Source organism: Phacochoerus africanus, chromosome 16 (assembly GCF_016906955.1).
Source record: "Phacochoerus africanus isolate WHEZ1 chromosome 16, ROS_Pafr_v1, whole genome shotgun sequence".
Classification (NCBI taxonomy): Eukaryota; Metazoa; Chordata; class Mammalia; order Artiodactyla; family Suidae; genus Phacochoerus; species Phacochoerus africanus.
Window position 1 is genome coordinate 51,532,797 of NC_062559.1, and position 25,240 is coordinate 51,558,036.

The 25,240-nt window shown below is 43.6% G+C and overlaps 1 protein-coding gene across 2 annotated transcripts in view; it reads right to left on the reverse strand.

Moving 5' to 3' along the window:
- Positions 1–25,240, reverse strand: part of HECW1 (HECT, C2 and WW domain containing E3 ubiquitin protein ligase 1) — a 407,661-nt gene that overhangs the window by 199,519 nt on the left and 182,902 nt on the right. Inside the window, exon 3 of one of the 2 annotated variants that reach the window (XM_047763338.1) lies at positions 9,256–9,580. In XM_047763338.1, the coding sequence (XP_047619294.1) occupies positions 9,256–9,580 (325 nt within the window). Of the gene's footprint in view, positions 1–9,255; positions 9,581–25,240 lie in introns of those variants that run through there. The other variant, XM_047763339.1, reaches the window with a different exon arrangement.

Below are 25,240 nucleotides of genomic sequence, written 5' to 3' on the forward strand. Positions count from 1 at the left end.
TTCCTGCAGCTGCAGGTCCTCATTTATGAGGCGGGGGTGGGGGTGGGGGTGGGGTGGGGTGGTGATAACTGGGACCTTAAAAAGGGATTACATGAGATAACTGGTAAGTGTGCTTGTGACCTGCTAAGTTGTCTGCACATTTTCGGCTGCCTCTTCTTTGGCAAAGACAATCAGGCCAAGCAACACCGTCTCTGCCTCATTAACGGCAGGGACGGTGTGTATCCCTTGGAAAATCACTTGTTTGCAAAATTTGTCTGTCTTTATAATCAGAGTGTGTGCTCACAGCACTGTCTGGGTTACTAAGATGATTGCATAATATGTCTTTTACAGTAATTGCCTCATTTCTGCAAAAACAAACAAACAAACAAAAACCTAGCTCCCTGGCTCTTCAGTACAGTTATAACAAGTTTATATCTAGATAGAAATTTGCCTCCTTATGGCAGTCCTCCAAGGAGAGGTATTTTCCTGAATCTATTCACTCTGATCACCAGAATACACACTTTAATAGTCATGGTCAGGTATCCATATAGAATAACCCTGGGAAGGGGGTGTTCATTCATGCACTAGGTAAATGTATATTAAGGATTTGCCCCACTTGAGTTATTGTGCTAAACCCTAGGGATTCGATGCTGAACAAGACAAGGTCTATGCTCTTAGGAAGTTTCTAATAGATTTGGGGATTTATTCAAGAAAATAGGCAATTTCATTAGAAGATATTAGGTAAAAGAATGTGTTAAATATCAAGGAACTACAAGGGCACGAATGAGAAAAGGATGGAGATGAGTAGGTAGGAAGAATCAGAAAAGGCTGAAGAGAATGGCAAAAGAACACACATTTTAAAGAGAACAAGATACATTTTGCTGTACGAGCTTAAAGACATTTTAAGAGTTTTCCAATTGGTCCTGATGAGTATCCCATTCCCTTACAGTAATAATAACACTTCATGGCAAATATCACACAAGGAAATAGAATAGTTTGTTTTCTTGTCTAGACCATCCGTGCTGAGAGGTCAACTCCTTCCCCCAAGGTATGTATTGCTAATTGGAAATCCTAGTCTTTGCTTGGGAATCCAAGTGTATTGTCAGGGCCAGATGTAGGCAAACAGAAGCAGACCAGGTATTTTATGCAGTAATGGATTTAATACAGAAGATTAGGTATTGGAGAAATGGATTCTAGGCACAGGCTGCAGCAACTGCCTATCTACCTACCAAGAGAGTAACTAGCCTCGAGTTCCCATTGTGGCTCAGTGGATTAAGAACCCAACATAGTGTCTGTGAGGATGATGGTTTGATCTCCAGTCCTGCTCCATGGGTTAAGAATCTGGCATTGCCTTAAGCTGTGGTTTAGGTTGCAGATCCTGAACTGCTTTGCTGTGGTGTAGGTTGGCAGCTGTAGCTCCAATGCGATCCCTAGCCTGGGAACTTCCATATGCCACAGGCATGGGCTTAAAAAGAAAAAAAAAAGAGATTGACCATCAGTGGCACACTGAGTAGGTTACTGCCACCATCACATGGCTGCCTCTTGACACCCACGAAGAGAGTGAGGGATGCTAGGGCACAGTGATGGAAAAGCCTAATTTCTCAGAGACGTGATTGTGGCAGGCACAGGCTAAACCTCAGGAGGAAACACCCAGCTAACTTCTGCCTTCCCAAACTTGCACAGATGCATCTAAATGAAAGGATCAAATCTGGATCTGGAACAGAGCTGCATAAGTCTAGGAAATGTCATTTTCAGGGACCGGATTCTGTACTAGAGGAAGGCCCTGGAGAAGATAAAAAGACTGGGATGTATGATGGGGGACAAGCCATGCTGTCCAGCACACTAAGGAAAGGCAGGCCCTGGATCCCTATACTGAGGTTCCTTTGTCTGCCTCCTTTGTCTTGGTGGAAGTCTTTGAGGGAACAATGTTTGTGTGACTACAGGGATATCTACAGATGCCTTGAGCAAGAAGGTTAGGCTGCCATTTCTAACTGTGTGATCTCAGGCACTGTATTTAACCTCTCTATGTCTTTGTTTCCTCACTATAAATGGGGATAATATTAATTCCAACCTCAAAGTCTGTTTTGAGGAATAAATGAATACAGGCAGTGGCCTCAGAACAGTGTCAAGACATCTAATAAGCAGTTATTTCTGTTTATGACCTGGGCTAAAAATAAGGCCCATAAAGGGTGAAGCTCCATGAGACTTAATGTATCCATTAACAATGACCTGAAACATTAGCTTAGGACAGTGCTATTTAAATTTTTCTCATTACTCACTTTAGACAGAATAGAGATGTATTAAGTTTCTCAAAAAAGATTATATTTCCAGGATGATATTTCTTCTAGTATGTATACTCCTACCTCCTGCTCCACAGTTTATACTAGAGAAAAGATCTTTGCAAGTTATTAAAGTATTGAATCAGAAATACTGAATCCTCTAATCTATAATAGACTCTATAGTAGAAGAGTACAGAACAAACACTCTTGCTGGTGAGAATAGAATGAGCAAGAGAGCACAGAATCAATGAAAGCAGAACTCATCCACTAGCTAAGCCCATCAGAAAAACTATAGCATGGCTTCCAATTCCCAGAGGAACTCATGCCTTCTGATAACCAAACCTTGGAAAAATCTCCAAGGATTCTCCCCCTATTGATAGACTGTGGATTTACTAAATAGTAGGCAGGAGATATGGGGAGAAAGCACAGCTTTGGCTCTTCTATATTCTAATACACTGCCTAATCTAAAAGAAAAACTTTGGTTTTTCAAGAGTTGATGTCTTTTTTTTTTGTCCTTTTTGTTGTTGTTGTTGTTGTTGTTGTTGCTATTTCTTGGGCCGCTCCCGCAGCATATGGAGGTTCCCAGGCTAGGAGTCGAATCGGAGCTGTAGCCACCGGCCTACGCCAGAGCCACAGCAACGCGGGATCCAAGCTGCATCTGCAACCTACACCACAGCTCACGGCAACGCTGGATCCTTAACCCACTGAGCAAGGGCAGGGACCGAACCCGCAACCTCATGGTTCCTAGTCGGATTCGTTAACCACTGCGCCACGACGGGAACTCCAAGAGTTGATGTCTTTAAGGAAATATTTTGGGAGTTTCTGTGTGCAGGTGTCTCACCAAAGAGACAATTATACATATTTATTTTTTGGCCATGCCCATTGCATGTGGAAGTTCTCAGGCCATGGATCAAACCTGCACCAGAGCAGTGACCTGAGCCACTACAGTGAAAACACCAGATCATTAACATGCTGTGTCATAAGGGAAATCCCACAGAAACAGTTTTAGTTTTCATCTTAAGACATTGTATTTTAAGGAATAAACCTGCCTAAAGAGACAAAAGACCTATACTCTGAAAACTATAAAATGTTGATGAAAGAAATCAAAGATGACACAAACATATGGAAAGATATACCATGCTCTTGGAGTAGAAAAATCAATATTGTCAAAATGACTATTCCACCCAATAGTCAATCTACAGATTCAATGCAACCCCTATTAAATTACCAAGGATTTTCTTCACAGAGCTAGAGCAGAATGTTTTAAAATTTGTACAGCAACACAAGAGATCCCAAATAGCCAAAGCAATTATTGAAAAAGAAAAACTAAAATGGAGGAATCAAGCTTCCTGGCTTTCAACAATACTACAAAGCTACAGTCATCAAAACAATATGGTTCTGGCACAAAAAACAGAAATACAGACCAATGGAAAAGGATATAAAGCCCAGATATAAACCCAAGTACCTGTGGTCAACTAATCTATGACAAAGGAGAACAGAACATACAGTGGAAGAAAGTCTCTTCAGTAAATGGTGATGGGAAAACTGGAAAGCTACATTGAAAAGAATGAAAGTAGAACAGTAACACCATTTACAAAAATAAACTCAAAATGGATTAAAGACATAAATATAAGTCTACAAAACACCTAGAGAAAACATAGGCAGGATGCTCTTTGAGATAAATCACAGCAACATCTTATTTGATACACCTCCTAGAATAATGATACAATAAAGACACAAACCAATGGGACCTAATCAGACCCAAAACCTTTTGCACAGCAAAGGAAACCATTGAAAAAATGAAAAGATAACCCACAGAATGGGAGAAAATCTTTGCCAATGATGCAGGAGACATGGGCCTAATCTCCAAAATATGCAAACAATTCATGCAACTCAACAACAACAAAACCCCAAACAATCCAATCAAAAAATGGGCAGAATACCTAAATAGACATTTCTCCAAAGATGACATACGGATGGCCAACAGGCATATGAAAAATGCTTAATATCTCTAATTCTTAGAAAAATGCAAATCAAAACTACAATGGGGTACTACCTCACACCAGTCAGAATGGCCATCATTAACAAGTCAACAAATAACAAATGCTGGAAAGGGTGTGGAGAAAAAGGTACCCGCCTCCATTTTTGGTGGGAATGAAAATTAGTACAACCACTATGGAAAACAGTATCTAGGTACCTCAGAAAACTAAATTCAGAGCTACCATATGATCCAGGAATTCCACTGCTGGGCATATATTCGGGCAAAACTTTCACTGAAAAATATACACATACCCCTATGTTCACTGCAGCACTATTCACAATAGCCAAGACATGGAAACAACCTAAATGTCCATTGACAGATGAATGGATTAAGAAGATGTTGGGATTCCTGTTGTGGCATGGTGGAAATGAATCTGACTAGGAACCATGAGGTTGCAGGTTTGATCCCTGGCCTCACTCAGTGGGTTAAGGATCCGGTGTTGCTGTGGGCTGTGGTGTAGATTGCAGATGCAGCTTGGATCTGGCGTTGATGTGGCTGTGGTCTAGGCTGGCAGCTGTAGCTCCGATTTGACCCCTAGCTTGTGAACCTCCATATGCCATGGATGTGGCCCTACAAAGCAAAAAAAGCAAAAAAAAAAATGTCGTACATATATACAATGGAATATTACTCTTCCATAAAAAAGACAAACTAATGCCATTTGCAGTAACATGGATGGATCTGGAGACTCTCACTTACTCTAAGTGAAGTAAGCCAGAAAGAAAGACAAATATCATGATATCACTTATTTGTCGAATCTAAAATATGGAACAGATGATCCTATCTAAAAAATACAAAACAAATAGAAACAGATCATGGCCAAGGAGAGAAGACTTGGGTTCCCAAGAGGGAAAGGGGAAGGAGGAGATGGATAGGCATTTTGGGGGTTCTGGGATACAAACTGTTATATTTGGAATGGATGGGCAATGGGACTCTTCTGTACAGCAGAGGTAAATGTATGTGATTAGGTCACTTTGTGGTATGGCAGAACTTGACAAAACATTGTAAATCAACTGTACTTTAATAATAATAAAAAATAAAAACCAAAAAACTATCATTCTAAAAAGCATTTTAAGATATTAATTTTTTTAAATCTTGAGGCATTCCTGTCAGGGCTCAGCAGAAACAAATGACGAGCATCCATGAAGATGCAGATTCAATCCCTGGCCTCACTCAGTGGGTTAAGGATCCAGTGTTTCCATAAGCTGTAGTGTAGGTTGCAGATCCTATGTTGCTGTGGTGTAGGCCAGTGGCTACAGCTCCTATCTGACCCCAAACCTGGGAACCTCCATATACTGGAGTGGCCATAAAAAGAAATTTTTTTAATATTGAAATATGAAATGAAGAGGTGAAAAATACTTGAATATATCCATTCTAATTAGTTTAGCATTCTGTGATTAGGGATCTTAACATATCCTTTAATTTATTAAGTATCCAGACCCAAATATACAATGTTGTTCCCTCAGTGTGAGCAAGCCAGGGGCATTGCTGAAACTTTAACCCTAAGCGTAGGCCCCACAAACAATTATCTTTTACTTGTAATAGTCAAGTAGGCCTTGTGAATAAATTATTGCAAAACTATTTCCTGGAAATACTGATTTCTAGCAAATTTGCCTCTATGTACTTGTTTTTGACCAAATCATAAGCTCCTGCCTATTTACTGTCCATTAGCATCTCTTTCCGGGTCCCTATGGGTTTGATGAGAAGCTTTTATCTCGGATGTACAACTGAAACAACTGAGTACACATCTAAGGGCTTTGGCTAGGCTGCACAAAGGCTGGGCATTAAGGTCACTTGGCATGATGCATTCAGAGACCAGAGCTCCCTGGCAAGTTAAAGCAAGATACAATGTATTGATCAACAGGTGGTAAATGCACAGTCTCTCATCAATTCCGCTCAAGGATCTTGAGAAAAAAGTTATATATTTTTCTTCCATTTTAGAGATAAGGAGCCTGAAGTTCTGACGACAGTACCTGGTTGAGGCCACACATCTGGCCAGTGGAAGAGTATGTTTCTAAACCAGGTCAAGCTGTCGCTGAAACCTCATGATCTTTCCCCCATGCTGCGTCACTAGAAGAGAGACTCCTTCATCACACTCCTCTAGTTCAGGAACCCCCTCCATAAATGAGGGCAAGCAAGTGTGATTTCACTGTGAAAATAATGGTGAGGCTACTGTTATCATCCCACTGCTGGGTTCCTGGATAAAGGCAGCTTGGGTGACTGGGTGAGCATGTCAGTGAGTAAGACCACATGTCTTCTTCCAAATCCAGATGACTCACTTGCTATGGCAGAAGAAAAGTCACATTTGCCTCCAGAGCTCTGGAGGTCAGAGCTGGGAGCATCTCAAATCTGCCATCACTTGGACAGTTAGTTGCCCACTGATGTGGAACAGGTCATATGTGATGTTATACCCAAGTGTGCCAAGATGCCCCATGGTCAGCGTGGCGTCTGCCGCCAGGGTAGACAGCTGTGTGTCCTTGGGAACCACTGACTTGGCATTTCCTAAATTGTAAAATGACAGATTAGATGAAATCACTGAGTCCTATGATTTGCTCTTTGGCAAGGCACCCCAAATCTGGCAGATGAGTTACTAAGGATTTACAAATTATGAACTTTTAAGATGAACAGATAATTTTGGCTTTGGAAGTTGTTTTTGAAAGGCTATGCCACTGAAAGTGCTGGCATTTTGCATTAAAGCACTTCACAGTTATATATGTGTAGCTACTGTGAGAGGAACAAACTGTCAAATGAAGATTCTCAGAAGATAAGCTGTGTTTACTTCTGTCTCCGTCAAAATGTCATGTTAAGCCCAGATCTTATTCATTCATGGAGCTGCAGGACACCTGACGCTGCTGGCCAGCCCTTCCTTTCTTCCTCTGACACCCTCCCTCTTGTCTTCTACGATCTGGTCGCCTAGTTCTTGCCCTTTTTCTCCAGCATGTCTCCACCTCCTTTTTGATTTCCTCCTCTGCCTCCCTCTGTGACAGGGGCTTTCAGGGGCTCTCTTTCTATTCTGCTCTCATGGCCAGTTTCCCCAGATCTACCCTCCAGCCTGGATCAAGCATAAAGCTCCAGACCCATCCATCCCTTCACCATGGATGAAAATATCCACCTTTCCCCCTACCATGCTCTTCTTCCAACTATTCTCTGACTTGAGAAATAAATGGCATTGATATTCTTCCCTGCAGGAAGGTACAGCTGTGAAGAGCTGATGCAAAACCAGATCCCAGGCCCAAACCCTAATTGCCTAAGGTGCTAAACAAATAACATTCATAATTAAAGCAGAGATGGGTGGGAAGGGGACTCTGGCAAAAATGAACGATACAAGGTAGTCTAAATGGGAAAGTTGATACTTAGTAACTTCAGCTTACTAGAACCACATAGAACTACAGGCTCAGCTGGCCAAACTGAAGGCTTCTGCGCGAGATGTTAGAAATGTGGATTTCTATGTGAAATTTCTACAATTTTAAAATGTTGAAGAGTTTTCTTGTGGCACATTCGGTTAAGGATCTGGCATTGTCAATGCTGTGGCATTGGTTCAAAACCTGGACGGGTAACTTCTGCATGCTGTGGGTGCAGCCAAAAATAAATAAATAAAATGTTGATAACCAATCAAATATAAAGCAATATAGACTAAACAAAATATGCTTGGTGGGCTGTTATTTTTCAAGCTCTGTTTTAGATTGATGCTATTTGAACATTTATTCCAGAACTATTTTAATTTAATTTCTTCTTTTCAGGGCTTCAGTTGTGGCAAACGGAAGTTCCCAGGCTAGGGACTGAATGGGAGCTTCAGTTGCTGGCCAAACACCACAGCCATGGCAATGCCAGATCTGAGCCATGTCTACAACCTACACTGCAGCTCACAGCAATGCTGGATCATGAGCCCACTGAGTGGGGCCAAGAACTGAACCTGCATCCTCATGAATATCAGTCAGGCTTGTTATCGCTGAGCCATGATGGGAACTCCTGGAACTACTTTTAAAGCAAATTAAATCTTACCTATTTGGGAGTCCAATCTAGAGAGTAACCACCATTGGGGTGAATTCAAAAATTGTGTTTTTTCTGTCTTTACAAGAATGTGTATACTGTACGCACACTGAGCAAACGAGCAAAATCTTCGAGAGCCAAAAATATTTCCCAGACAGCTAGTCAGATGAGCACTCCTGAGTATTATCATAAAAATGATTCGAGCTGTAAAATGCTCACACTAATCCTCTGATGTCTGTGATGCTCAGGGACATTCATCTGGCACTGTGCGTCCGAACGCACAGACGCTTCATTGTGCACACTGATCCAAAGACCTGTTGATCCTGGACCCTCAGCAGTGACACCTTACTTGCTGATTTACCAGCGCAAACGTGTCATTCTCACCATGTGTGATAGATAAACACATTTTTCATGTCAATTTGGCTTCATAATTCAAATTTGTGACATTTATTTTCTCCAGTCACTTTTCTTCCCGCCAGCACACTGTTCCTTAGCCCATGGTATGCCTGCTCTCACTGTTTATAAAATCCATGATCGCTTCTGAATACAAAGCAGTAGGAATGTTGAAAGAGCAGGAGAAAAGAGGCCAGGGATTATGTTGAAAACAAAGCAAAATTACTCCACACACGGGCATCTCTTAGTTGTGGATATGGTGTATATTCCTGAGTAGAAGAGCTTCTAGGGCTCTACAGGTGACGACAGGTGTGTTCAGCCCCCCCTCGCCCTGTGATCTCTGCTTTGCTTCCGTTGAATAGAGGTGGCAGGTGAAGCCTTCGTGTCTGGTCTTCTGTATGTTAGAATGCGGTGCATCACACGTGTGATTGTGAATTGTGCATCCGAATGAAATGATCGCGTTTAATGAACTAGTAAAGCATCCGTCAAAGTCACTTAGAAACTGTGCACTTGCTGACCGCCCAACCACACTGCCAAAATCGCTATTTGTGGGGCACTAAGCTCTATTTGACTCACCGATAAGGTACATGCCGATCCAGTCCCCGGCATCCACTTCCTCCTTTATGTCCCAGTGGATCACCAGGTCCTGCGAGTGTCCTATGGAGTAGTAGGAGCTGCTGACCATGAGCGTGGAGCGGCTGTCCGAGGTGACCAGGTCCGTGTCGCTGGTGGAGCGGGGAATGGTGACGGCGCCATGGGGGCCGGTCCTGATGGCCATGCTGTGGAATTGGCCTGGGTTGTAGCTGTGGCGCAGGGGCTCCTTGCACCGACGTCGGTTCTGGGAGCTTCTGGATGGAGACGCCATGGCGGCCAGGCCTAAGAACCTGTTCTGATACAGATTCTGTGGGGCAAACAAGACAGTCAGTGGGGGGGGGGATGGGGGAGCAGATGCTGGCTGCATGTTCCAGCACTCCCTTCACGGGGAAGGGAGGATGGGCCGGGAGACGCCCTCCTAGGAGGATTTGAACTGAAAAAGACCTGGAGCGTCTTCTGCAGGGTCGAGGCTGTAACTCTGGACTGAAGAGGGGAAGGCAAGAACCAAAATACAAGCCCACCAAGGGGTCATGCAGTTCCACGATCTGCGGGGGTCTCTGCCTCCCCCGGGACCCCTCTAGCCCGCTTAGTATGGGAAGGCCGGGAATGTCTGCAGAATGTCCCTGGAGGTGCGACTGCCCCCAAACAGAAATGCCATCTCTCAAGTTCTCTAGCACAAATTCCATTGGATCCAGTTTTACCCTTCTTTAGGGTAAATGATGGTTATTATCTCTGAACATTTTCATGATCCCTGCAGCATTTCAAGACCCTAAACACAGACCTGAATTAGAGGCGGCCCCTGCCGGGCAAGACAGTCGCTCCTCTTCCATTTATAAGTCTTTCACCCCATAGAATGCCTCTGGGCTGCCTGAAATAAGGACCTCAGCTATGCTAGGCATCTTCAAACACCTCAAATTTTCACTAAAATCCCATCTCAGAGGACCATGGCTCCCCCAGAGCCAATGTTATTGTAGAAAGCATTGCATTTTTCTTTATTGTTTATAATGTTGGAGCACTTAAACTGCAGAGCAATAACTCAACTGCTTAGGATACACATAGCTTTCAGAACATGGGGAAAAGGGCATCCTATAGAATTAGAACAAGGGATTCTTTTTTGAAACAAGCAAGAGTGATTTTGACTTCATCGAAGGTACAAAAGTTGGGATTTAAATGTACATTTTGGGGGTTCCTGGCTTTAAACTATATGCTGTATACAACTAATACACTTTTACTTTCAAGAAGAGATGATTAAGGCCTTCAAATATGTTGAATCAAGCAGTTTAGATCCCAGGGACTGTAACTTATTGCACATACCAACCAAATGCAAGTTACTGACTTTTTGTTTACCAGCCATGAGGACCAGACCCCAGCACCAGTCTACTCTTTAGCTTTTATAAGACCATTTAGAAGTAATTTAGGGCTGTCCTTTTTTTCCATCTTCCAAGACCAGGACACTTGTAAAAAGTCTATTATCCTGATAAAGCACATTGTTGGCATTCAGAGTCTCAGGCCTTAATGGACATCTGGCAGATCTATTTATTCATTATTTGAGTCTCTCATTAGGAATTTTTCTAGCCCCATTGGCAGTAACCATGGAATTACTACTGGCGGGAAAGCCAGACTTCAGAAAGCATCTCATCACACTATTGGTACCATATGTTTATTTTGAAAAGAAAAAAAAAAAAGCTTGTAACTGCAGTGGTATGAAAATAGATGGACCACAGCGTTGCCTGGAAACCAGTCTACTCTCAGGAAGACAGGCACAGCCTTGAGCCCAGGAAGCATCAATAGCCCACCCACCTCTCAGGTACCCTGGCTCTTTAGGGAAGTCCTGGGAGGATTCCGGTAACCTGACCACCCTGCAGGGGGCGTTGTCCAGACATCTTTGTAAAAATCTCCAAAACAAGGAGCACTGCTGCTAGAGTGTATTTCTTCAGTTTACATGCGCTTTATGTGCACTAATAACATCTTATAGTTTTATCATGGAGATTAAAAATGACAAGTTGGAATTAAATGAGATAATCAAGTATAGAATTATGAGTGAACAAGCCATAGGCGAAGTTGGAGAAGCACTCTCAGTTTCCAAGCTAGGTATTCATTCCCTGGACAACTTAGCTGATTTTTCTAGCCCTCTGTTTCCTCATCTATAAATGGGTTGTCAGAATTTTATAGTAAGTGCTCAATAAAATAAAAATCTACTACTATAATGCTACTGGAATTGCTGTAGTAAGAAAGCACCCCTGAAAGGGAGGTTCCAAGCAGTTTGCTAGGCTCCCACACTGGCCAAGGGTCCCCTCATGTTATTCCCAGAGCCTCTCATTTGAAGTTATTCAGCAGCAAACCTACAAATCCTTCCTAGTCATGGATCTCCAGGTTTCTTTACAAAACAGAAATTGCAAACACGGAACAGACTGGCATATTTATAAAGGTGTCTTATCTACTTACTTTTTTGGGTAAACCTTTCTTTTGCTTTTTGGATAAATACACCTCCCTTTATTTGTCAGGTTAGTGCTTGAGTGGGCTATTTTTGCATTTGTGTTGAGGCTGAGACATTTTTTGGTCCATGTTGTGTCAGGGCATCAAAAAAAATTATAGCGTGTTTTCTTTCACTGAAGACACTTCTGCTGTGGTATTTTTATTAGAATTCCCTGGAAAGCAGACAAGTCTCCTGAAACTGTTTGTCAAATTATACCAGTGATCACATTCTAGGAACAAAAGCATAGAAGAAAACTCTAGTCAAAGAAGACATTTGCCGGTAATGCACCATATCAGAATACCGACATTCCTGGATAAAGAAGGGCAGCCTGAATGCTGTTCCTTGGAGACCATGCCTGCCCCCTCACCCCAGCTTTGCCCACATCCTCCTCATTCATACCTGCAAGCAGGATTTGTATACTGCTTTGAGGTGTTTCCCTGCAAGGTTTCTCACTATATTATTGCCTGTGGACCTGTATGTGCTCTGTTCTACACTGGAAAGACCCTGAGGCCAGTGATTCCTATTCTTTATACCCCCTGGAACTGGCATGACATCTGGCACACACATGCAAAGTGCCAAAAACAGGGGTGGAGCAAGATGTCAGAGGAGTAAGAGATTGCACTCACCTTCCCCCACAAACACATAAAAAACACATCTACATGTAAAATGACTCGCACAGAACATCAGCTGAATGCTGGAAGAAGAACTGAAACCTCCAAAAAGGGCAAGAAACTCTTGACATAACTGGGTAGAACAAAAGAGAGAGAGAGAGAGAGAAAAGGAATCAGGATGGAACTAGCATTCCTGAGAGGGAGCTGTGAAGGAGAAAAGGAACCCACCTCCTGGGAAGCCACCTAACTGACAGAGAGATCAGCCAGGACAGAGGGACCTCAGAAAAGCACAGCAGCGGGACTGAGAACAGCAGAGTGAGAGCTGCACAGATCATCTGAACCACCAGCCAGGACACAAGAGCCTGAGACGCTCAGGTGGGGGCTGGGCACTGAGACCTTGGCTCCGGAGGTCCTTGCTGCTGGTGAGAGCCCAACGACCTGGCACTGACTGCTGGTCCTACGCATTGCCTCCTCCTCCCTGAAGACACACCGAGCATCCTGGGGATAACAGCCTGCTCACACCAAAGAAAGAGACAGCAAATATTCAAACTCCCACCCCAAAAATAAGTAGTAATGCCCCCCCAAAATACAAAGGGTTATTCTTGCATAGAGGTAGCCTTGCAAGACCACAGTTTGGCTTCCCCAATCTCACAGAAAAATACAAGCAAGATGAAGAAGCACAGAAACCATTCCCAGTTAAAGAACAGGAGAATTCACCTAAAGCAGTCAACAATGAAACAGACCCCTGCAGTCTGACAGACATTGAGTTCGAAAGGGAGATGGCGAAAACTCTGAAGGCATTAAGAGAGGATATGAACAGTAATGCGGATTCCTTTAGAAAGGAACTAGAAAATATAAGGAGGAGCCAAGACAAACTAGAAAATTCATTTGCAGAGATACCAACTGAGCTAAAGGCAATAAAGACCAGAATGAATAATACAGAGGAATGAATTAGTGACGTGGAAGATAGAATAATGGAAATCACCCAATCAGGACAGCAGACAGAAAACCAAATGAAAAAACATGAAAGCAATAAAAGAGACTTATGGGATAATATAAAGTGGGCCAATCTATGCATAATGGGAATTCCAGAAGGAGAAGAAAAAGAAAAGGGGATGGAAAATATATTTGAAGAAATTAGGACTGAAAACTTTCCAAATCTAAAGGATATGGACATCAAGATACAGGAAGCACAGAGGGCCCCAAACAAGTTGAACCCAAATAGGCCCACACCAAGACATATTATAATAAAAATGGCAAATGCCAAAACCTTTAATTAATAGAATTTATCTTATTCAATTATGCCCCTTTCTATTCCAGAAATGGCTTAAGATGACGAGTACAAATAGATAAAACAGAGTAAGATATGGTAAGTTAGCAGTAGATGTTGCAGAGAGTGAAAAAAAAGAGACACGAAAATCTACATAGGAAGAAGGCTAACGTTAAACTCTATGCCATCATGTCCTCAACAGGTGCTGCTGTCAAAGACTCCCTTCTTCTTAAATGCAGCAGGTGGAGAGTGGATCTCAGGTGTGCGGTTCCTTTGTGGCCATGTTTCCCCCGGCTTTCACACGTGCTCTAGTTTACACTGTAGACTCATCCGGCTGGAAGAAACAGTTTACTCATTCTCCCGCCACATCTGACCCATGGGAGATAGATGAGGATCCGTCCTGTTTTTAAATAGCCCTGGATGAAAGACCACTCTCTTCCTAGACAGAGATTTCAGTGTTTTACAGCCTCACAATCCTTCCTCATCCTTAGAAGGCGACTCTCGTCAGACAGAGATCTCCCTTCTTTCTCCCGGCAAAGGGGAGAGGGTGGCCCCCTGCTCTGTGGATGATGAGGAAGTTAATGGTATCACTACATCTTCCCCAGTTTTCTCTCCATCCCACCAAGTAATTCAAATGTCTTTCATCTTCTCTTCCACCAGTGATAGGCAATAGACGCTGAAAAGAAAACCACAAGAGGAGTTCCCGTTGTGGCTCAGCCATAACAAACCTGACTAGTATCCTTGAGGACACAGGTTTGATTCCTGTTCCACTCAGTGGGTGAAGGATCCGACATTGCTGTGAGTTGTGGTGTAGGTCTCAGATGCAGCTCAGATCTCGCTGTGGCATAGGCTGGCAGCTGAAGCTTCGATTCACCCTCTAGCCTGGGAATTTCCATATGCCTCAGGTGCAGCCCTGAAAAAAAGAAAGAAAAAAGAAGACCACAAGAATATTAGTAACAATTTCAGTACAGTTAACTTACAGTACTATCGTAATTTTCTAATGATGGGTTGTAATCAACGGCCCCTAGTTATGTGCTATGCTAAGCACAGATTTTAGTTGACCCCTGAAAAAGTAGGTCGAATGGGTGAGACGCTGAAAACCATCTGATCTCATTGTATCCTACTTCAGGGAGTGAGATTCCACCTGCTGACTTGTTCCTTATTCCTTGCAGAGGATCCAACAATGATGTTTTGTTTCCTTATTTTTCTTCCTGACTTAACTCCTGTTTGTTGAAATGTTTTGAATTAAGTAATTTGTTCTTTGGTTACTTTTAAAAATCTTAGAATAGGGTGTTCCCATTGTGCCTCAGTGGGTTAAAAACCTGATGCAATCTCCTTGAGGATATGGGTTCGATCCCTGGACTTGCTCTGTGGGTTAATAATCCAGCGTTTTTGCAAGCTATGGCCTAGGTCATATATGTGGCTCAGATCTGGTGTGGCTGTGGTGTAAGCTGGCAGCTGTAGCTCTGATCTGACCCCTAGCTTGGGAAGTTCCATATACCACAGGTGTGGCCATAAAAAGAAAAAAATCTTGGAATAGGCTTTGTGTGTTTAATGTGTTTAATATGCATTACAGTGCATTAGCAAAAACAAAAGCTTCCCGAAGGAGATAGAAACTTAAAAGCAAACAATCATTACTTTGAGGGAAGGAATAAGTTATGATGTATATCATCTTTTTTTTTTTTTTTTTTGAGAACACAGGGAGACAAAAGATGTGGCTGTTTCAGTTTCTAACTGAGACATATATTGCTTTCCTGTTTTGGATTATAAAGCCATGAGTGAGTGCTGTCTCAGAAATGAAAAGAAAGCAGACAAAAGGCATACTTAGAATCAAGAAAATGGTTCTTAAAAATTGCCTCTATGCTCAGAAATGATAAACTGTGAGTGAAAAACACAGGCCCTGAAGGAAACTTCATTAAAGTATATAAGATGAAGTTATAGAAACTGAATGGCATTATTTAGCAGGAAGAAAGTACATACGAATTTTTTGAGTTTGTGAACAGATTTTATTTTGAGCAAGTAGATGCCTGAAGCTTTATTATGCTACACTCAGCTCTTGTTATGTTATCAGGGGGTAATGGAACTTTGAAATAAATTATGTAACTTGTTTCTTTCTACAATGGATTTGAGAAAATTTACAACAAAATAATCATATAAGGAAATAGGGAAATATAAACCAGACAGAAATATGGAAGTAGCAACAAGAAAAAGGATAGTAATATTAGGAACATTTAATCTACGTAAAAGCCTATCAAGGAGTTGCAGCTGCAGCACAGGGGGTTAAGAATCCCATTGCAGCTTGGGTTGCTGCAGAAGTGTGGATTTGATCCCTCCTCAGTGCAGTGGGTTAAAGGATCTGGTGTTGCTGCAGCTGGGGTGTAGCTTGCAGCTGCTGCTCAGATTCTGTCCCCGGCCTGGGAACCTCCACATACTGTGGGTGTGACCAAAAACAAAAACAAAAACAACCCTATCAAGTATCACTCGTCCCACTTTGGTGAGAAACCCAGCTCAGAATGGTTAGTAAACATTCTCCAGGTCACACCTCTTACAGCAGGAAATAGGGATTTGAGCCAGTTCTGCATCATTATTATAAGTGGGCACTTCATCACTTGTGAGGACCTCTCCAAATTCTAACATGGGAAGATGTAATTGCAGTAATTGAGACTAAGATACTCCTCTGAGATTCTTCGCAGCCAAAAAGATAAAGGAAAATGTAATTCTCTTGATCAGAATACTGGATTTTTCCTCAAAGTTCCTAATGAGATGCCTCATTCTTGACTTTATGCAGAGAAGACCCCATGAGGTAGAAGTGAACAATATCTTAAAAGACTTTTTTAAAAATCGCAAATGTAGTGGCAGGTTGCTTGGACAAGTCTTGGACGAAAGCCAAGGTCATAATACAGAGAGAGTTTATTAGGGGCTGAACAAATGGGTTCAGCTGTGCTGCCTTTGACCACATTCAAAGGTCCCCTTGGCTTACGCACCCTCCTGGTGCCCAAACCTCCTGCTCTCAACTCAGTGCCTTTCCTCGGTCCTGCATCTCCCTCTCTGGCCTTGATGCTGATGAAAGAAATGTTCACATATGGAGAAGCCGTTCTGGCTTGTACATGTGTTAACTTGAATTTTATGCTAACTCGAACAGCCTGTTCATGGCCTATCAAACATACATTGTACATCTGCTTTAATTATTAAAAAAAAAGGATGCACTGACCAGAACCAAAGAATGTCTATGTTAAAAATGAAGATTAAATGCCTCCCCTCTTGGGACATCAAGGCTGGACCTCCTTCGATGGTAAGACTCCCTTCCAGATGCCAAGGCCACACTGACCCACTGTGTATACGCTGGTCTTTTTTTTTTTTTTTTTTTTAACCTTGAAGTAATGTATTCCTGACTTGTTTGAAGTTCTTTGTCCTGATGAGACATAAAACTGTACTGAATACTATGCTTCTCCGGAGAAGTTCCTTCACATTACCTTCCAGTCTATGGTTCTCAGTCTGGCTCAACTAAAGCTCTTTTCTACTCCTGTTATGGATTGTTTATTGATCATTTTCATTAACAATGCAAATAAACCAGAGCCTGATGGACATGTTCTCGCTGCACCTGTCTTACTTGCTAACTTACTTCTTATCAGTGTCCTTCTGCTAGGATGCAGTTGCCAGGAGAACTTGGTCCCTACCTGGTTTCTTTAAGTCTGCATTTCCAGCTACAGTAGTGCTGGGCAAGGATGTAGTGGGTGCTCAGTGAATGAATGAATGAACAGGTGTGTGGGTGATGTGGGCTGGGGCACACCTGCTTCCACTGCGTCAGAGCCATGACATGATGCTCTATTCCCTGAACTCAGGAACCCATCTTGATACTCATTTTGCCTCAAGCACAAGGGTTCATGCTCAGAATCCCCAAAGTTAGGAGCTTCTGTAAGACCCTGGTCCAAAAGAAGAGTTGAGGATGAGGTTAAATCCTGGCTCCAGTCCCCTTCGCCATCTCACACCATGAGAGCTGTGTTCTGCCCACACATTCATGTGTCGTCTGCTTGGAAACAGCTCTTGTGAGTGAGGCCGTGGGACAGAGGCAGGTGTGAGGGGCTAAGGCGGCCCCGCCCCTGCCAGATGGCTGAGCACTTCCAAGGAGGAAAGTGGGAGGTAGCTGCGATACCACCGTCTCTGTCCAACTCTTCAGCTCCTGGGCACTGTGCCTCCAAACTGTCTTTTTAGCCTCCAAGCCATGTGTTGAAAACTCCATCTTTTGGGCTGGCTATTGTGCAGAAGAATATCGCAGAGTTACATAAAGTAAATTGTGTGGGCTTTTTCTTTCAAGAAGAAATAGAATCCCACACATTGCCAGCTGAAAGGGAACATTAGGCAGAGAAGATTTTAATAAGCAAATCAAGCCAAGCCAGGCACTATCCACATAGGAAGTCAGGATTTAAAAGACAAGGGACTTGTTAAAATTATAGTCAACACACTATTTTAGGAACTCATGAAGACTTAGCACTCAGAATGAAGTCCAACAATATGCCTAGGAGAGTTGAACAGCCCCAGCCCCACCTCTCTGGGGCCTCACTGATGGAGAGGGGAGTCTTTGCTTGTAGCACAGATGCCCCTCTCTCTGATCGCACTTGAGGGGTGAGCAGAATGTCCTGCCATGCTTTGCAGGGTGTGTACCATTCACTGCTTTAGTCAAGTCTGGAGTTTCTTGGTGCAGCTCTGGGTCACTCTGGAGGTTTATGCTCAGAAGTGTTTAAGAACCAAATTGTCAAAATCTGGCCAGGATAGTAGGCAGGGACTGGGGGTGAGGAAAGAGAGGATGTCGGGGGCCTTTCCCATATTATTTAGGGGAAATCCCTGATCCCAAGAACCTCCTTCTATTCTGCATTGGAAAGAAAGGTCATTGAAAGTGGTATTCCTATGTGAGTGTGTGTGTGTGAGACAGAGAGAATGAATAGACATGCTCGGATATGAGAAGGTTCCTGTCTTTCCGTTTTTCAGTGTGAAATAGGTCCCATTCTCCTTTAGGAGGGTCCCATCCTGATGGATAGGAAAAGTCCCTTCTTCACTTGTTGATATTTGCAGGAAATACATTCATCTCCCAGAACCACTGTGGTGGTCCATCCAGGTCAGGGTGCCCAAGCTCCAAGGACCCTGCTGACCACTCAGGAGACACCCAGTGGGAGCACAGGGGTGCAGAATGCCTGCATGTCACCAGCATCCTCCTCCAAGCATCCATCACTGAGCAGCCATGAGGAAGACCCCAACCCCCAAAGCTCTACTCCTAGAACCCAGCAGGGTGGCTGGCTAGCCGAATGCAATATTTTTGCCATACCCGGGGCACCGTCGCAGACTCAGTGACAGTCCTGTCTCCCAAACTTTATCCATAAAACTGGGTCACACAGACTCCCAGGGTGAGTCATGGAAGGTCCTGTCCAGCCCTGCTCCTGTCCACTAGGAAACTGAGGGCCCCCAGGAGGGTGGCTGCCAGACCTGACCATAGCAAATGAAAAGCAGAGCCTCAAGGGAACCCAAACCCCACAGCCTGCCCTTCTCAGGAGGGACATCAGGCTTGCGGAGAACATGAGGCACCATGGGTTTCCCTCCTATTTTCATGATCCTGATCAGATCTGGCAGCTAATAGGCAATGAGGATTCATTTGTAAGAGGCACATTTTGGTAGGATTTCAAATGAGGTTCTAAGTTTGCATACGTATTGGAGTTAACACTCAATAGTGATCTGTTGTGCAGGTTCAGGGAGCTGTAGAGACACTCTCTTTTAAATGCTTCCACCTCCTGGAGGGTTGGACCCAACATAGCTGGGTGGATTTCAAGTGAGCTCTGATTTTGGTTTTACTTTTGTTCCTTCATCCCATTCACTGAGTAAATGTTGAGTCGTTAGCATCTACTCGATGCCACGCCAGCACTGAGTAGGGAGATGAGGTGAGTACAGAGGAGTGAGAATTAAACAGTGCTCCTCCTCTCAGAATTTTGTGTAGGAGGAAAATATTTAATCAGTAAACTATGACACAATGACAAGGGCAGTGATGGGAGTGGTGGGAAAGGTCCCCTGTGGGAGGGAGATGGGTGCTGGGAAGGACGTCCCAGGTGGGAGAATAGTGATGCCGTATTTGGAAGGAGCAGTAAGAAAGTCACGAGCCAGACAAGGGCAGAGGGAAACCCAGTCCAAGCAGAAGGAACTTGACGTGTAAAGCCACAGCTTTCAGAAAAGCAGGATGTGCTTCCTGATTCTGCAGAGCTTTTCCCAGCTGCTTGCCAGAGTGTCAGGCAGGGAAGTTGGAAGTGTGGGAAGCGGTCCCCCAAGCCATGCCAAGACAAAGGACCTTCTCCCTGGAAGGATGGGGAGACACAGGAGACATTTGATCTGGAACACGATACAATCTGCTTATCTTAAAAGCATCACCCTGCATCAGTGAGGACTGTATCTAGGGGAGCCCACACTACAGCAACTCTGAAAGCCAAGTCCACATGCAGGGAGTAGCTCCATCAGTCAGATGGTCCCTTAGATTGTAGATGGTACTGAGGTTTTAGATCTAAGTGCTAAGTCTCATTGTGAGAGGAGGAGAGGTAAAGGAATGAGGTACATCCTGGGTCCTTGAAGGGGTATGTAAATGAAGGGGAGTCTGGAGGCACAGCCATGGAGACCACAGGGGTATCGCATGTGACCTGTCAATACCAGGATCTTACCACCATTGCATTCATGTGGGAGGACAGCAGGGTCATGTACTATGCAGCATCTTCTAAGACAGACAGCACTTGTCCCAAATTTTACTGTTAGGGGGCTTTGGGTCACTTAGTAGCATGTGCTCCAAAGAACTCAGCACCTCAGAATGAATTAAGAGAAGTACATTTCAGGATTTTTGCATTCTTCATTTGTGAAGCTTGGCCAACACATCAAAAGAGTGAATTTGAAGAACTTTCAGGAACATATTTGTAATCTTATCTTGCCATAGAATTCAGTACAAAGGCTATCCTTCCCCATTATAGAGTGAAGTAATGCTGCCAGTGGTGACCAGAGCCAATTAATAGGTAAGTTAAAGACATAAAAGCACATACAATGTGATCTGTATCACACTCAGGATGACGCATATGCGTTGGGCTGGTTACACTCTACCAGTAAGAAAGACGCATGAGCAATAATTGCAACACAGGTGACAAACATAAGTTTAGAGAGATGCAAAGGATAGGGAGAGAACTACTCATTTTGTCTGATGAGGAAGGAAATTAAGACTTTAGGGAGAAGGAACCCTCCTACACTGTTGGTGGGAAAGTGAATTGGAACAACCACTATGGAAGACAGAATGGAGATTCCTCAGAAAACTAAACATAGAACTACCATATGACTCAGCAATCCCACTCCTGGGCATATATCTGGACAAAACATGTATCAAAAAGATACATGTACCTCTATGTTCATTGCAGCACTATTTCCAAGACATGGAAACAACCTAAATGTCCACTGGAAAATGAATGGAGTGAAAACATGTGGTGCATATGTACAATGGAATACTACTCAGCCATAAAAAGAACAAGATAATGCCATGTGCAACAACATGGGTGCAACTAGAGATTCTCATACTAAGTAAGTCAGAAAGAGAATGACTGATATCACTTACATGTGGAATCTAAAATACGGTGCAAATGAACCTATCTACAAAACAGAAACAGACTCACAGCCATAGAGGACAGACCTGTGGTTGCCAAGGGGATGGGGGAGACGAAGTGCGATGGACGGGAGTTTGGGGTTAGTAGATGCAAAGTATTCCATTTAAAATGGATAAGCAATGAGGTCCTACTGCACAGCACAGGGAACTATATCCAGTCTCTTGAGAAAGACCATGTTGAAAGATAATATAAGAAAGGGAATGTGCTTCTGTACAGCAGAAATTGGCACAATGTTGTAAATCAACTATATTTTAATACAAAATAAAAGAATTAAAAAACAAATCCCAATCAAGATAAAAAAGAGACTTTAGGCACATGTGGAAGAGGTATATATTTTAGGCAGAAGAAACGTGTGAAAAGGCATGAGGGTTGTAAAGACCATCCACATGTGTTCAGGGACAGGAGGAAGGGTAGTGTGTCAGGGGCAGGATGCTTGGGGTGCAAAAAGTAGGGAGGGATGAGGCTGAAGTCCAGACAAGATTGATTTAAAGGTCAAGTGTGCACAGGTAAGGAGAGGGGCATTTCTTTTGGGGAGAGTGAGCCCTTCTGCAGACAAAAGAAGATATGGCAGGTAGCGATTCTCATTTCACCCGTAGGGGAGGAGGAAGCATGGGAAAGGACCCTTGCTGGGACTGGTGAGTGGAAAGCATGCAAACCATTTTGGTAAATGGCTCCTTCTGAGTGTGCCTGAAGCATCTCTCTTCTGGACCACCACGCTAGCACAATCTCTCAAGAATACTGCCATACACAACAAATAGGAGATAGGTTCCAGACAGCCTCTGCTTTATAGGGTGCAGAAACAATCCGAAAGATGATAAAAAGCAACCTCTAGAATTAACAAGTTCTAACAATCCATCTGCTGATTAGGAAGTGTCAGAAACTGCGCATTAAGTGAAGGCATGGGTCGGACTTGGGGGAAGCACAGAATGGAGAAGGAGGCTGTTTCCAGCCAGCAGCAGAGCTAGTGAGGCTGTCAAGTGCACCCTGAAGGCTGCAGTATCTCGAGAAGTGCTAGGAGGAAGCTGGGAACCGTTCGTTCCTCAGTGGACACCAGCCTTAGCCCATATCTGACATCATTCTCAATCTAGAGTGGCCAGAGGGACCATAAGCCTGAGCTGTCAAGTGAAAATGACACGAAGAAGTTTGCTCCAGACCTGGACGCATCAGTGGTGGATGAGAGCGAAGACCGTCCCTAGCACTTCTTTCAGCTGCAATCACCCCACAGTGTCCTCACAGCAGAACATTTGGGTGCATCTTGTAAGAGCGATGGACCGCACACTTGACACTGGGCAGACACTGCCACAGCCTCTCTTGGGCATCAAGAAAAGTTGAGCTACAGTCTGCAGATTCCAAGGACTTGAGGAGGTCTAGAGTTGGGATTTTTGAGTGTAAAAATGATACATGCCAAAATCGTTTTATGTTCTCTTTTTTTTTCTTTTTACAGCCACATCTGCAGCATATTGAAGTTTTTGGTGTAGGGGTCAAATTGGAACTGCAGCCACAGCCTTGGCAACACCAGATCTGAGCTGGATTTTTGGCCTACTCCTCAGCTGGCAGCAACGCTGGGTCCTTAACCCACCGAGTGAGGCCAGGGATTGAACTCACATCCTCATGGATACTAGCTGGATTCTTAACCTGCTGAGCCACAATGGGAACTCTAATGTGCTAAAATTTTGAAAAAACGAATACAGAAATTTTTAAAAATCATGCCCCCATAAACTATGCCACTCAGAGTCTACCAGAATGGTCATTTGCCAGTATTTCCTTTCTTTTTCTTTATGCACTTTGTTAGATAGTTGAGATATTCTGCTTTTTATGCTTAGCTATTATAAGAATTCCCCTTTGCTATTAAAATATATCACAGAAATTTCAACAACTATAATATATTAACATATGGACATTTATGATAATTGTCACACTGATCCTATTTTTAGATATTTAGATGGTTCTAATTCTCCCCCCTCGTGAGTATTCTTAATTGAGTTGGCATGAGCACATACCGGTGAAAATGTTCAAGTCAAAAGCAGCATTTTGTTTATACATGTGAGATTTTAAAAATAATTGAAAACAATATGGTGACGTCACAGATTCCATTAATGCTTAAAGTCAATTTAGTGAATCTTTTTCTGTTTGGTATGAATGGGCTTACAATGACTTATTTCCCTCTCACCAAAGTGATGTAGGAACTATTGATGAAATAGATAATTGGATAGAAACAAAGTTGATTTGAGTCTTTTGAGCAGCTGGAAAACACATGTGTAGTGTAGACATCCTCTTCTCATCAGTCATTCAGTGCCATTCTTGTTCCTGGCCCCCTCTCGTCCTCTGGTCTTTCCCACATTCTATGGAGAGCCTCACCTCCAAGAGGGGGCTGATTCAGGACCAGTGCCTGGATGGTTCTCAGTCAACCCTGCTGCCAGCACCCAGGATGGCAGAGCAAGGGAATGTCCTTCTCAGGGGCACAAAGGATAGGGAAGTCAGACTGACTTGGGAGTAAATACCCTTCCATTTGCCATGTGACCCTGAACAAATCACTGGCCTCTCCAAGCTTTAGTTAATTCAATAAAGACCCAACTTCCTCCAGGAATGGCTGCTGCAGCTGGAGTTGGGCTGGGATGGGGATGAGTGAGCCAGGTATTAGCCAGGAGCACAACCTGCATTTGCTTGACCTTATATAAGGCTGCTTCCCATGGGACTGGAAAGAACCAGTTTTATAGCAACAGTGGCAGCCAATCCTTCAGGTTTTCTCTGAGTCACTTCACTTCTCTTTGCCCAGAAAATGCTATCTCAGAAATATCCTTCCTCCCACTGGCCGCCCCCAGGCCCCAGAAAAGCTGGTTGTAGGACTGCCACTATTGTCCTGAAGGCTTTCCTTGTTGAGGCCACCTGTGCGGATGGACATGCTGCTTTTGAAGAGAGGTGATGGATACCAGAGCACCTGAGGTCACAGGAGATGCAACAGTGAGTTTCTGGCAGCTGGCACTGAGACATTTCTCTTTTGGGTTTAAAGGTTATATAATGCACTTAAAGTTGTTTCTAATTTAGAGAAACAACATCCCACTGCTACGCCAGAGAATTCTCTTTAGATCTAGAGAGCGCCCTAAGGCACGCGATGCTCAAGACTGAGGACTGGACTGTGGGAAGGTTCAGAGGCCAGCAACAGAGCATAATTTGAAATAAACAGCCAGAGTTTACCTTACACTATCAGAGGAGTTGGGCTGAATGCAGAGCACCCACATCTCCCTGGGAAACCTTCCTTGTGTGTACAGTAAAGTCAGAGGAGAAGGCGGGGTGGTGTGAGGAGAGCTGGGTGGACGAGAAAAGTCATCCAAGGTCACAATCTGCCTGGATCTGTCCTCCATCCCTCCTCTTACTGCTGGCGGTGCCCTGAGCTCCCTCTCAGGCTCTGGGACACCCCTGTACTTAGCCCTTAGTGGGGAACTTTGGTGATGCAGCATGAAATCCAATCTACTTCTATTCTGCTCTGACCTTGTGACCTGGTTATTAACTAGGCTTTGGTCCAGTTCTTGTAACTTATCTCTACTTTGACCCCCTGTGACCATGCCTGGATCTCTGGGGCCACGTGATACAGAGGGAAGAGCACTTGCATTGGATAAAGACACACCTGTGCAAAGCAGTGGCTCTATAACTGACTACCAATGTGGTCCTAAGCCAGCTGTGCTCAGCCAGATACACCTAATGCTCCCTTCTTCTTTGAGCTTCGGTTCCATCAGCTAAATAACTATCTTGGATTGTTGGTTAATTGAGGCAAGGTGCCTGGCCCGGGCAGATTGTTAGCAACGGTGTATTACTATTGAGTACCTTCGACATCTTATCTTGATGGAAACCTCATTGCTCTCCTTTTTCCTCCGAAACTGGGTCCCTGACTTGTCCTGCCATTCTCCCTGGACAGGGAACTTCCTCTGCGCTTCAATCCTAC